General features: G+C 42.4%; 2 protein-coding genes across 2 annotated transcripts; both read right to left on the bottom strand.

The window, feature by feature from the left end:
- Positions 1-637: 637 nt before the first annotated feature.
- On the bottom strand, positions 638-2355 carry exosc4 (exosome component 4). The gene is made up of 3 exons (XM_083689647.1): positions 2178-2355; positions 1431-1637; positions 638-1208 (listed from the first exon to the last, which is right to left on the bottom strand). Exons 1-3 carry the CDS (start codon positions 2346-2348, stop codon positions 849-851), a joined length of 738 nt encoding a protein of 245 aa, XP_083545773.1. The 5' UTR covers positions 2349-2355; the 3' UTR covers positions 638-848.
- Positions 2356-2887: 532 nt separating this feature from the next.
- prkacbb (protein kinase, cAMP-dependent, catalytic, beta b) lies at positions 2888-12888 on the bottom strand. Its single transcript, XM_083690384.1, has 10 exons — positions 12590-12888; positions 8671-8732; positions 8429-8557; positions 7835-7933; positions 7640-7722; positions 5831-5957; positions 5639-5734; positions 5427-5549; positions 4938-5102; positions 2888-4501 (listed from the first exon to the last, which is right to left on the bottom strand). The coding sequence occupies exons 1-10, from the start codon at positions 12633-12635 to the stop codon at positions 4376-4378; spliced, it is 1056 nt and encodes a 351-aa protein (XP_083546510.1). The 5' UTR covers positions 12636-12888; the 3' UTR covers positions 2888-4375.
- Between the last annotated feature and the right edge of the window lie 873 nt (positions 12889-13761).

A 13761-nucleotide genomic window follows, 5' to 3' on the forward strand; every position in this document is an offset into this window, starting at 1 on the left:
AGCACTGAGTTGGTAAAATGTTACTACTCTACAGTAGTCACGGTGACAGCTAACGATAACTAAGTTCACAAGTCAGTTAAATGATTTTGAGCTAACGTTTTTGCTCACTTTACAAAGTGTTATGTCAAAGGCATAATTCACCAGCCACTTTTGAGCAAGACAACCTAGCCCCAATTTGTGACTAGACGTACTACTTTTCACACTTAGTTGGGGCTAAATTGGGGCTACAAGACGACCCAAAACGCTCCGCAAATGCATCCGAAGAGCATGCTGTCACAGGCTTGATGCAGTTATTCAATGCAAATAATTATAGACTACTTTCTTATACTTTTGTCCAAATACTTATGACTTCTTCAAATGGGAAGACTACATACATCAGGGGCTTTTATTTCTAAATGGTAAATTTGATATGTATGAAAAATACCCTTAAATGAGAGCAGTCATTCTACAATTCAGCCTCAGTCGTCATCTAAAACCCAATATGCTATATACTAATATATTAAAGTCAAAATTAAAATCTTAGGCATACTGTCCAAACACATATCAAGGTGACTGTACATGCACAGCATGGTCTACAAGGAATATCTTGTTTACATTCCTAGCCAAGCAAACGCAGACAGGACACATTCAGTGGGTTTCTAATGTTTATTCAGCATTTCAAACAAAAGCAAGACGCACTTGTGATACAAAAAAACAAAAAAACAAAAAAAAACATTTACTCCTCAATCTGCACCCTCCAACTTTGGCCTTTAAGTTCACCCTCAAACGACTTCAGGCCAATATCCCTGCTCAACGTTTCCCCAATCTCCTTCCCCAAAGTCCCAAATTGGTTACCCCTCTGACCAACATCACTCTCCGGTCAACACAGACACCTCCTGCAGATGTTGCCGCACCACCTCATCCAGCACTTTGCTCACGCCCTTACAGGCTGTCATGGCTGCCTCCATCAGAGTCTCTAAGTGGTCCTGGTGGAGTCTGGCGTCCATCTGCAGCAGGGCGATCTGCCCCCCGCGGGGCAGCAGTGCCAGGGCCAGCGACGTGCCCCCTCCGCTCTCCTCGGCATGGCACAGATCTGCCAACGGCGTCTCGTCCACAAAGCCCGCCGTGCAAGCGCATACGTAGTCCCGCATGGGGATGCCCGCGTCAATCACTGCAAGTGTGGCGGCGTTCACACACGCACTATAATTCCCACCGTCTGACTGCAAGATCTGAAAGAGGGAGAGTTGTGTGTAAGTTCCAGTAAGTGTGAATTTTCGCATCTAACAGGCTTTTCCCACTGCAGTGTCTGAGCCTAGTGTTAGATAATAATCTGGACCTCCACACCTGACAGTATGAAAGTAAAGCACAAGAGCGGTGGTTCCGAATCACAGCTGAAATCAGTCGGAATATAACTTCAACCGCTCTTCATTGGGATCTGAAGTGGAAGGTACCTTGACGTAGATGTCTATTTGGGAACGTGGGTACAGCGTCGTTAACACTGCGGCCTCGAATGTCTGCTTGAGATGCAAGCTCATCTCTGTGGACTTGCGGTCCCCATGGGGTCTCCTCTTCCTCTCAGCGGTGCTGAAGGTGGCCATGCTGTACTGGCAGTTGATGACAGCACGGTCATGAAGGGTCTTAGATCGGCCGCCACGAACCTGTAGATGAGGAAATTAGAGTTAAAAATCGATAAAGGCGTCTGCTAAATGCCCATAAATGTAAATGTAAAGAGTGAATTTCACAGTGGACCCAGTATTATCAATAAGGTGACGCAGCCTAGAGGTGACAGCAACTGTGCAAGTCTATCAGCTGTCCCCCCCTTGACAATATAAACACGAATCCAGGTAAACTGCCCAGCTTTAATACAAGAATAACCATTCTCAATCAACCAAATACACAATGGAAAGGGTTATGCACGTTATAACAACAGACAAAGGTATGGACAAGACAACGGTAAGAGTATGACACAAGTCGAAGTTAAGAAGTGCAGACTTAGGGTCCTTCGCTATGTTAACTAGCTAAGTAACTAGCTCTCTCTAACTTTACCCCAGACTTTAGCTAAGCTGTATGTGTGTGTGTGTGTGAACTAGCTGAACTTAAACGGTCAAATAGTTTTGGCACTACCAATGCGAACATCACTTCAAATTGCTAGCTAACTAGCTAGCTAGCAGGCTAACGTCAATGCTACTTCAACTTACTTCATGGGGGCCGTAGACAACCGCGAGTGCTTTGGTGTTTCCCTGTTCTATGTATGCAGAGCCATCGGCTTGGGCAAAAACACCCATGCGAGCTTGTACTTTGCGTAGTTCAGTAGCTTTTCTTCCATCCAGGCGATATCCCTGATCCGACAACAACTCCAGGCCAGCCATGTTTCTGTGCACCTTAAAGTCAATGTGGATGAATGAACAAGCTGAGAAAACTACACACGTGTGTGATAGACTACATTACCCATAGTAAGTAAGGATACGGTGGCTTTTTCAAAAACGAAACGCGTTTTCTCCAGATGCGAGCATCTAAAAATGCACTCACACAAATCACTTTACACAAAAAAAAAAAAATACACTGAACACTGATTATAGATCAGTGGGATATCACCATCGGAATTCAATTTCTATGGGCATCAACAACACCATGTTTAGGCAAATCGGATGCAGGGTTAGGAGAGAAGACTTCTATGGCAAAAGAGGGGACCTCTACATCAACAGTTTCTCTGTTAGGATTACGAATATCACCCCAATACAGATAGTGGCAGTGTAGCAACCACTCCAAATACATTTCTGACAAATGTTCTCTGGGATGATGGGAAGCAGGAGGTGTTTTTCCAAGACACAGGATACAAAAACATTCAAAGCTTTGACACTTTTAAAAATAAAATTTATTAGCATCTCTAATGTGTATAAATAAAAACATATATATGAAACAATGCATATACGTATAATGTAATGAGCTGAACAATGACTGGATTATATGTGATACAAAGGAGCAGTCTTGTTTTTTTTAGCCAGTGTTTATGTGAGAAAAAAAATGTACCTTGAAATCAAGCATTTGAAACAATACGCATACCTATAAGTTGCAACTCTACATTCTTTCGTAAGAATGAAACAAACAAGGAAAGGAAGGGGTTCAAGAACATTGAATGGGAAAAACAAGGAAAATCGTCGTTTTGCGATCACTTTCGATAAGTTTGCAAAAACAATTTAGCATCAATACATTATGAAGTGTGTACTGGTTTCCCTAACGAAGTTGAGGCACAAGCCACAACGCTACACACTGAACCGATCAATTTATAAGAGCACACTCTAAAAAAAATCCTCAAAAGGATTTCAATTTCACTGTTTTCCACATATTCTGAGAACTATGGCTCCACAAATGCATTAACATAAGGGTCCTTTTCGTTCATCATGGACCTGAAATGTTTATGTCATAGCCTTTAGATTTAATCCATGGATTGAGAGACAGTAAATAAAATAGAGAGATTACAAATTGTACATTAAACTCTGACGAAGACAAAGAACACCATTTTGCAACTTTTTGTTTGCAATTAGGTTTGCCATTCTCTGCAATGGCTTGCTGTGACGGGGCCAGAATACCAATGGGACAGTGAATGGACGCTTTGTGGGGTTGGCCCTCTAAGGCGAAGGCAAAGAAAGGAAGGGATCTCTCTCTTCTATCACCTAATTAGTTATTTTGGTCATGCTCAAAACACGCAAAAGGTGTTTCAAATGTCTTACAGGACTGACAAACAGATATGCACACAGGATAAATACTATTTCTGAAAGCTGGCCCAAAACAAGTTGTCCTAGTCCAAGACGAGAGAATGATTTTCTCTGAAAAAGCATCTGTGTTGTAACAGACCGAAAATACAAACTGTCGACAGCATGAGGCGATACCCTACAAACCACATCTGTGATGCCAGATCTGCCATGGATAAGTCAGTTTCAAGTTACACTGTGGGGGATTTATGCTAATTGGCATTTCTCTCATAGATTTTGTTTCAGTTCTAAATCGAAAAAATATCACATTTTTAAAAGGGGAGCACAACATCCAAGACAACAACTGCTTCAAAGTTTAAAAAAAAAAAGAAGAAAAAAAAAAAGAAAAAAAAACTGAAAAAAGAAAAGAAAAACTGGAGTGGGTAAGGGTTTGAAAGAAAAGAAAGAAAAGAAAAGATAAAGTGAAGTGTCTGCTTTAATATGCAGGTGTGTGTTGTGACAGTGAGGTGTTATCGGCACCCAAGGATCATGGCGACCTCATTCAGCCTTGTGGAATGAAGGAACTACGTAACCGGTTTTGAACAATGATGGTCTCTGCTCCAACCCCAAGTCTTTAGAAGAGTGCAAAGATCCCCCTTATTTTCACGTGTGTTTTAGCCCTGATATATCCACGCTCTCACGTCCTAAAACTCAGAAAACTCCTTTGCACATTTTTCTGTTACAGAGACGCGGATCTCCTCCTCCTCGTAGTCGTCGAAGTTGCTCGTGTCCCCGGCCCCTCGACACTTTGGTATGAACGGGGCTTCCACCTGCAAGCACAGCAGCACAACCCACAGCCGAGTTAAAGGGGGAGTCTGCCGTATGACAAATCCATCGTTTTAACTGTTATTATTTTAGAACAACTGTAGATAACTCACAGGGTTATGCAGCCTATGTTCTTAGAATCAAACATCATGATGTCACAGTTCGTCCAATAATCTTTTCCCTCATAGATAACTTCACTTCTATTCTTCCAGTAAGGCGCATGCCATGTTGCCGTAACAACGACAATGCCACAGGATCAATATGATCAAGAAAGCAACGACTAACCTCGGATGGACGTCTTTTTTTAAATTTCATAGACAGTGTTGAGTGTACCATGACGTTAAAAAAAAACGATTTCCATCTAGGGTCGGACATTGTCCTTTTTGAATGTGTTTTTGTGTGTGTTCTGCATCGTCCCAATTCTCCGACGTAGCCTCGTACCTTCCTCTCGTAGATGGCGATCCAGTCTGTTGTAGCGAACCACTTGTGGCCCTTGATGTCATTGACGCCGTTCTTCAGGTTGCCGTAGCGTTTGGTCAGGTCCACCTGCAGCAGGTTCCTCAGTAGGTCTTTCAGGTCAGAGCTGAAGTGGGAGGGGAATCGTACCTACGGGAGACGTGTGTGTTTGTTTTACTGGTCAAATAAAGGCTTAACCATCTACATAAAACTACTATTAGAACAAAGAGTTCCAATCAACTAACAGCCAGAGTTCCAAAGCAATACGAAAGAGGCGTCTTCAGCATAAGTCAGACACAAGCCTTCGAAAACAACGCAATAGTAATCCATGCCTCTCTGTATGTACTGCAAGTCAATAAAAATGAAAGCCATTAGACATTTAATACATACCACAGAGCGTTCTCCATGAGGGCAAGTATCAGCCTGTCAGAATTTTTATTTTTCAAACCAGAGGAGGAATGAACTTCTCCTTACCTTTCCAGACACAATCTTCTCATAGATCTGTATGGGCTGGTCAGCGAAGAAGGGAGGGTAGCCAGCGGCCATCTCATAAATGAGGACACCAAGGGCCCACCAGTCCACGGCTTTGTTGTAGCCCTATACAGACAGCAAAAACAGATGTAGTAATTCACTCACTCACACACACAGACAGACACACACACACACACCCAGACACACACACCCACCTTGCTGAGAATGATCTCTGGTGCCAGGTACTCTGGAGTCCCACACAACGTCCAAGTCCTGCCTTTTACCCGTTTGGCAAATCCAAAGTCTGTCACCTGAGGGCCAAGAGCACACAAGTAAAGCATAATGGCACAAAGAAACAAAAAACATATGCCACAACTATACTCCATTTGGAGTAATGTGCCACGTACCTGGATGTAGCCGTGCTGATCGATTAGGAGGTTCTCAGGCTTCAGATCTCTGTAGATAAGGTCTAGTGAATGCAGGTACTCAAATGTCAGAACTATCTGGGCAGCGTAAAACCGTGCATGCGGTTCACTGTTGAAGGAGAGAAGGGAGAGTTAAGCCTTTTAAGATGAAAATTCATCTTACCCTCTTACCAAAACAATGCTAGCGTTCTGTGGCTGTGTGAAGAGATAGTTCTAGTTCTCGCATTTTCACCTATTCTTGAAAATATGCTGAACCATCCCTTTAACCGATGACACAAGCACAGAAAATGAGAGAACCGTTACTGCCAACTGTATGGACAGCGAATAAAAAAAGAACCAAGAACTATACAGTACATTAACTGACGAGAAGACAACCTTCCTCAATATATAATAATTTGTTATTTTGTATCAAGGGGCAGAAAAAGATATACGACACATATACACACTTGAAGGGCATCCAACCTTAGATACAGTGTGGGACAATTGTCAATTGTCCCTGTGTGGGACAATTTAGGCACAATTAATTTTCCTTTTTTGGCTCTATACACCAAAAGTTTGGACTTTAAATCAAACAAGTAGAGATTCACAGCTTTTATTTGATGGTATTTGTGTACATATTGGTTTCACCATTTAGAAATGACAACACTTTTTATACATAGTCCCCGTATTTCAGGGCACCAAGAGGAATGGGGCAATTGGCTTGACAAGGGTTTCTGGTAAGTCAGGTGTGTTCTGTCACATCATTTGTGCAGGAATAAGAGAGCTGTCAATGCCTAGTATTGATTCTAGGCTTGGAATTTGCCTTTGGAGTCTGCTATTGGTGTCAATCAACATGAGGACCAAAGAGATGTCAATGTAAGTCAAGGAAGCCATTATCAGGCTGAAATATCTGAACAAATCCATCAGAAACATAGCCAAAACCTTAGACTTACCAAAAACAACAGTTTGGAACATCATTAAAAAGAAAGAAAGCACTGGTGAGCTAATTAATTGCAAGCGGCTTGGTGGGCCAAGGAAGACTTGTACACTGGATGATGACAGACGAATGCTCACCATAATTAAGAACAACCCCAAAACAACAGTCCCACAGATCAGGAACACTCTTCAGGAGGTAGGCCTGAATGTGTCAGAGACTACCATATGCAGAATATGTCACCAGCCAAATTATAGAGGCTTCACTGCAAGGTGCAAACCATGAGTTATCCTCAAAAAGCATGGCCAAGTTACAGTTCGCTAAAAAGTACCTGAAAAACCCTGGAAAAGGGTCTTATGAACAGATAAGACGGACTTTATCATGTACCAGAGTGATTGCAGGAAGAAAGTTTCGAGAAAAAAGGATCTGGCCATGATTTACAGGGAGTTTTTCAGGGCCAAACAGTGGAAGATTCTTGACTGGCCAAGTGAATCTTCAGATTTAAATCCAATTGAACATGCTTTTCATTTCCCGAAGACATGATTTTAGGCAAAAAGACCTCAAAGCAAACAACAACTGAAGATGGCTGCAGAACAGGCCTGGCAGAGCATCACCAGAGAAGACACCCAGAGTCTGGTGGGGTCAATGGGTCGCAGACTCCAGGCAGTTATTGCAGTAAGTGACTTCATTTCTAAATGGTGAAACCAATATGCACACAAATACCATAAAACAAAAGCTGATAATATGTATACTTAATAGTAATTGTTCGACGACAAATGCAAACTTTTGGAATACAGAGCCAAAAGAAGAAAACATGCTTCACAGCCCCATTACTTACGCAGGGCGCTGTAAATCTTACGGCAGAAAATGTAACTCACCTGAACCTTCCGATTCTTCTTAGATGTGAGAACATCTCTCCTCCGGGGACATACTCCATCACCATATACAAATTGGAGTTGTCCTGGGAGGACAGACAACAACAAACAAAACCCTTTCAGATATCAAACTTGAAAACAGAATAAGGAAGATCAATGGCCGCAACAAAACGCCATGCAGACAAAAACAAACTGTACCTTGAAGGCATACTCGAGTCTGACGAGGAAGGGAAAAGACACCGCCTGCAATATTCTCTTCTCGTTTAGCGTGTGTTCTATTTGCTTGAGCTTCACCACCTGGTAGACAAAAAAAAAAAAAAAGAGAGAGCGATGAGCCGACTGCCTGGACACACACGTGGCAGTGACGCAAGAAGACGACAGCAGGGAAATTGAAAAAGAGAGGACAGCTTTTGGTTTCCATCCCATTTAAATAATGAAAAGACAAAAGGTAAACACTAATCCGGACTGTAACTCAGACACTGCCTGACCTGCCCTGAAATGACACTTATGCCACCATAAACAACTGAACTTACCCTTTTGAAGGCCTAAAATAACTCGTCTCCATTCTCCTCTTAGACTAAGGCTGGAAAAACACGGGGTGAATTGACTTATCTGCTCAATGGAACTCTGCATACCTGTTTAGCTCGTGAACAAACAGTATGGGTCACCTACTGCAAAACTTTATCTAGAAAATGACCTCTAAGAGGGATAAAAAAAATATAATAATAATAAAAAAATAAATAAAAAAAAGGCCAGTCATATCTGCTGGGCACACATCATCTGGGCACTGACCTTTTGTTTGTCCAGTATTTTCATGGCGAAGAACTGCTCTGTTCCTTTATGTTTCACCAGCATGACTCTGCCGAATGAGCCTGTTCCCAGGGTCTTTAGCCTGTCAAAGTCATCTAGGCCTGTCGTGCTCTGTTGTGGAAACAGAGGGTTACGCAACAGATACCACAGCCGCCCAAAACCTTGAAGCTACAGCCCCTCTACCCACTGTTACTGACACACAAACAATCTCAAAAACACCTCACCTGTGGTGGACATTCCCATTTTCGCAAGAAGTCTTCTTTGGCTTTGGCTAGAAACTCTTTTACTGTAAGGAAGGATAGACAGGGAGAGTTAGGATGCATGGATGATGGGACTCAACACATGTATTGCTATTCAATGAGATGAAATTGGATTTGGATGGAGCGGGCAACAATGACTAACAGAACTGTTAATGTATGTAGGAGTCCTAGAACGAGGGGGGGGGGGGGGGAGGATCAACCATAACACAATCTGTATAAAATGGGAATCAATGGAGATGAAGACAGGTGGTAAGGTCTAACCAAACTCCTATCTGCATTGAGTCCTCTAGGTACGGAAATATGGAACAACGACACAAAATCAACACGATGGTCTGTTTCTAATGACACAAAACGCACACACCAACAACCAAGACAGGCAGTATTGTAAGAAGTGATGCCAAGAGCACTACTGTCATGTTTTTGGTTCGTTTTTAAATGGAGAGTACGAAGAATTCATTAAGACAGGGGAAAGGTTCGTTTTAAACCACGCAGCGCTGTTGAGCATCACTTTCTGCACGTTCTGTGCTTTAATACTGTTTCCAGGGGAGGCTATGAAACTCACAGTATTACATACAGTTAAAATGACGAGCCAACATTACATGGAAAAAATACAGCAGACAGCAGATATCCAGAATGACAGAATGGAGATGACGACGACGACAACCACAACGACGACAACAACAACAACAACAACATTAGAATTAGTGAATTGTTTTAACAAAACATAATAAAAGGCAAGGCCTCGAGCACTGATTAATCGGGTAATCATTACAAAAAGCGTTCTCAATAAGGCTCGAAGTTCTGTCATTTTGGGCATCTAGTGGAAGAATGGGCATACCAAAAGTCTCTATAGATCACCAAGGATTTTTCAGGAACATTCACCCACATGGATGGGATGATGAGGAAGGAGAGAGAGAGAGAGAGAGAGCGAGAGAGAGAGACAGAGATAATAGATTTTATGTACTAAACAACAAGTTTATCAGATCAACAAACATGGACCATATGCACTGAAGAACAACAGACAGCAAAAAACAGACAGTAAGAAAGAGAGACAGTCGCCATCCTTCTTCAGGGATTCCGTTTGACACAAAGAAAAACAGGATGATAACAATTAAAAAGGTTGTCTCCTGTAAAACACAATTCACAAACAACAGACGAAAACAAAATGATATGACTAGGACCTTGTGACAAGTTCTGTACAAACACAAAGATTGAGTTACAAAGACAAAGAATTCAATAACTTAATCAAATGAGGGAAAGGCCAAATTGAGAACCTCGCTAGCAACAACACTGGTGAGAGGAATCTTAGGCTGCAACATGTGATTGAACACCAGTGTTTTACCTCTGGTACTGTATGTCGGCTAGTTGTGGTTTTATGCCGTTGTTTATAAATCAAGAACATATAGTTGGCCTATATAGACGCCAGTCTGAGACTAGCCTAAGTAAGCATTTACATTTATTGGCGATGGAAGGCACCAAGCCTGGGTTTGCCTCACTTTAGCCCGAGCTGACCTCACCGCTTTTGCTACTGGAAGATTGTTAAGTAGTATGGAAGTTCAGGTTCACAATGAGGTATTGAAATGGGGAATCGAATAACGTAATAATCCTATTACCGGTAGGAAGGTTTCTTTTCCCAGTGCCAAAATCTTCCTAACATCTTCTAATTTAAGGTATAAGCTGTGTGCAGCATTTAGCAATGATCACTCACTACTACTGGGCCGTATGTCTAAAAATACCTGATCAGCTAGCGTAACATTCTCTCTTAAACCGCAAGCCGGCCCTGACTAAACACTGAAGAAGACCATGAAGTGTCAGTGAAAGTGTCAGTGAAAACAACAAGCCTCCATTGTCAGAATTATCCGCCACCCCCAAGATGCACCAAGCTTGAGTTTTAATACCTCACCAAGATTCTGTTTTGATGCCCCTCTCAAGTACGCATGTCAAGTGTTGGTGAGGAGGTTAGCAGGCCAAAGCAACACGCACACACACACACACACACGCACACGCACACACACACACACACACACACAGCTATTATCGGAACCAGGTCGCCTTGGGAAGCTACACTTCAGACAAATCTGCAGCTCAGGGCACTGTGTCAGCTTAGACAGGTTTAGCTAACGCCCAGCCAAAGCTTGGGATACTAGGGCTCATGTGCACACCCAGCAAAGAAGCACGGCGACGTGGACGTTCGCTTGCACTGATGATGAAACCCTGCGTCCTGAAGCTGGGACGTGAACTGCCAGAGACTCGCTATGCTCATGTGCCTCTGGTCTCTCTTCCAACACCTCAATAAATCTCAAACGAACACATTCACAGCATCATAAACCGGACAAAGCTTTTAACAACCCAGATGCATTACCGACCATAAATAATTCTGTGTGAACCTTTTCTAGAGAGAATGTACAATCAAAAGTTAAAGTGGAACAATTATGAACACTGTCACTTCGGGAGTCCGTTGAACATTTTACTGAGATCTTGTGGAGGTTACTCAGTCGACTTTGCTATTATGCAAGGTTTGGTTTGGACACAGTTCAGAAGTTATTCCTCACTGTACAGGCCTAGCCGATATGCGGAAACAATCAAATTTATCGCACAACGCTGTGCATTGATTATCAGCATACGTCATAGTGTACCATCGCAAATTAATGCAGGCCTAGGGCTGGCTACGTCAAGCCTTTCAAAGCTTGTAATTCCTCTTATCCTCTGACGAAGGTCTGATGACAAGCCATTCCAGTCAATGACAAACTGTGTGTGTGTGTGTGTGTGTGTGGACCTTCACTACACTAAGATTAAACAGGGACTCTAAACAAAAAGACTTGAGATAAATCACTTGGGGAGGGGGGGGTTTGTAGGGGCCTGGTTTTATGAATGGGAAGAAGGCATTTGTCATTTCTTCACCATATTTGGTCACTGTTTTGTGGTGCACTAGAGAGGAGGGAAAGCTGTGTTTATGTAGTTGAGAATAGTAGGCTGTGGAGAGGTTTTAGACAAACAGAAACCAATGGACTCGGTGGACATTTTGGTTGTTCATTTCTGCTTAATGTGGTCATGATTTAAAAGATGAATTATGTGATCAAAGAAAAATAACAACTCACTGTTGTCATACTAATGTCATAACAACAGGCCTCCATCATCGGGAGTAATCGCCAAAGGATGAGACTACCAAGCAGATCATACAGTTATTAATTTAGCCCTGCTTCTAGTGGATTAGTGGATTGTTAACCAATGTCTCCTGGCTGCACAATTAGTCAGTCAAGGGCCTGGTGGCTAGCTGCTGACTTTGAGCTAACCTAACCAGCCAACACAATAAAAAGCAGCAGAGTAACCACTTCGCTGAACCTAAATACTGGCTCAATAGTATGGTACTGTAGCTACGTGTAGCTAGATGTGTAGGACGCTAGTGTTGGGTTAGGCCCCTACTCAGAACACTAATCCCCTTGCTAACATTAGCTAGCTAGCTAGCCATCCAACCAAGCCCTCTATAAGGTTGCCAATGACAACATCGAAGCTAAGAGAGGAGAAGCTTGCTGCAGTTTAGGGCCTCCAAGTTAGCTAGCTATCTGGATGGGTGTATATTGTGGTGAACTAGCCTACAAGCCACCTGGATTTCATTCACAATCGATTATGTCGCCCTCCCATTTGCAATGTGTAGAATTTTGGGACGGTGGAGCGTTAACGTATATGTTTACAACTGGGATGAATGAACGTGTGGCGCCCGCCCCCGATTATCAAGAGACCGCTAGCTAGCTAACGGTAACTAAACATTAGCCGATCGCTAAATGCAGCCAACAGTTCGCTTGTTTGCTGTCTAGCTAACGAAAGCTAATACGTGTGCTGTCTTTGGTGCCCATCGTTATGCTCAGCGACAGTTCCAACTCACCGCTCTCTAGCTCGTTGCCTTTCTTGGCGGTTGCAGCGTTTCCCATCGTATGGAAGACACGGCGATCGCTCAAACTGCGGGAGATGGCGGTAGCTAGCTACAGCTGCTGTCGAAACGAGAGGTGTTCCCCGCTTATTCCTTGTGAAATCGTTAATTGGAGTCAATACGAATATAGAATTGTAGCCAACTGTAAAATAAGGAGCCCAGATCCCCGTTCAACCCCTTTTCCTTCGATATTTTCCGTCCAGACTCTTTCCGATGTCGCTGACATGCAGCTAGCGGTCAATGGTCTCCCACTCCTCGCCAAGCATTCACTGTTGGCTTGGTCAGAGATGTTCTGTTACAAGATATCCCACTCAATCTGCTTCCGCGACGCGTTTGCTCACGTCAAGTTCGACTTGAATGTCAAAGTTGATAAGAGCTTCATCATCCAAATATCAAAATGTTCAACTCAACTGTTTTACAGTCTACATAGGCAAACAGTCTGCACCATATAGATAATAACAACAACTATGTTAGAACTTCCTGGAAGTCAAGGCCGTATAAAAATACACTTACATCTTGTACTACAAGCATTTCTTCTGCATTTGGAAGTGATAATGCAGTTATTAGTAATAAACGAATGTGTAATATATTTGTAGCGATCTTGACCTATGTAAGACCACTATCAGCACCCTCAAATGGGATATCTCTATTTGGAGTAGAGCTCCCAAAAGTAGGGCTGCCAAAAATCAGCAGTCAATATTTACAAAATGCCAGTGACATCTTTGTCAGTGACTATTTTCAAATATTGAAATGATACCCCTTGCTTATAAATACTATTGAGAGGAGGTAACAACTGTTACCAAAGCAATAATAAGGCCCAAGTTAATGATTGAGCACAACATATGTCATAGAAATACTTTGAATGTAGCTATCTGTAATGTAAACATAACCATTTCAGGACCAAAAATCAGTGGGAGTGAATGGACCCCAGGTTACCCTCTTTAATTTACATGCATAAATAACATTACAGTTAGTAACTTAAAGGTACAATCCTTAATTTATTTTCAGCCAAATGGCAGCCCTGCAGTTTGTTATAAAGCTAAGGGCTGGGAATGTGGAAAAGTATACAAATGTATAAAGCTGTTGATGCAAGACTAACACTAACAGATCAACATCATTTTAAACAT

The sequence above is a fragment of the Argentina silus genome (genome assembly GCF_951799395.1).
Source record: "Argentina silus genome assembly, chromosome: 18".
In the NCBI taxonomy this organism is placed as follows: Eukaryota; Metazoa; Chordata; class Actinopteri; order Argentiniformes; family Argentinidae; genus Argentina; species Argentina silus.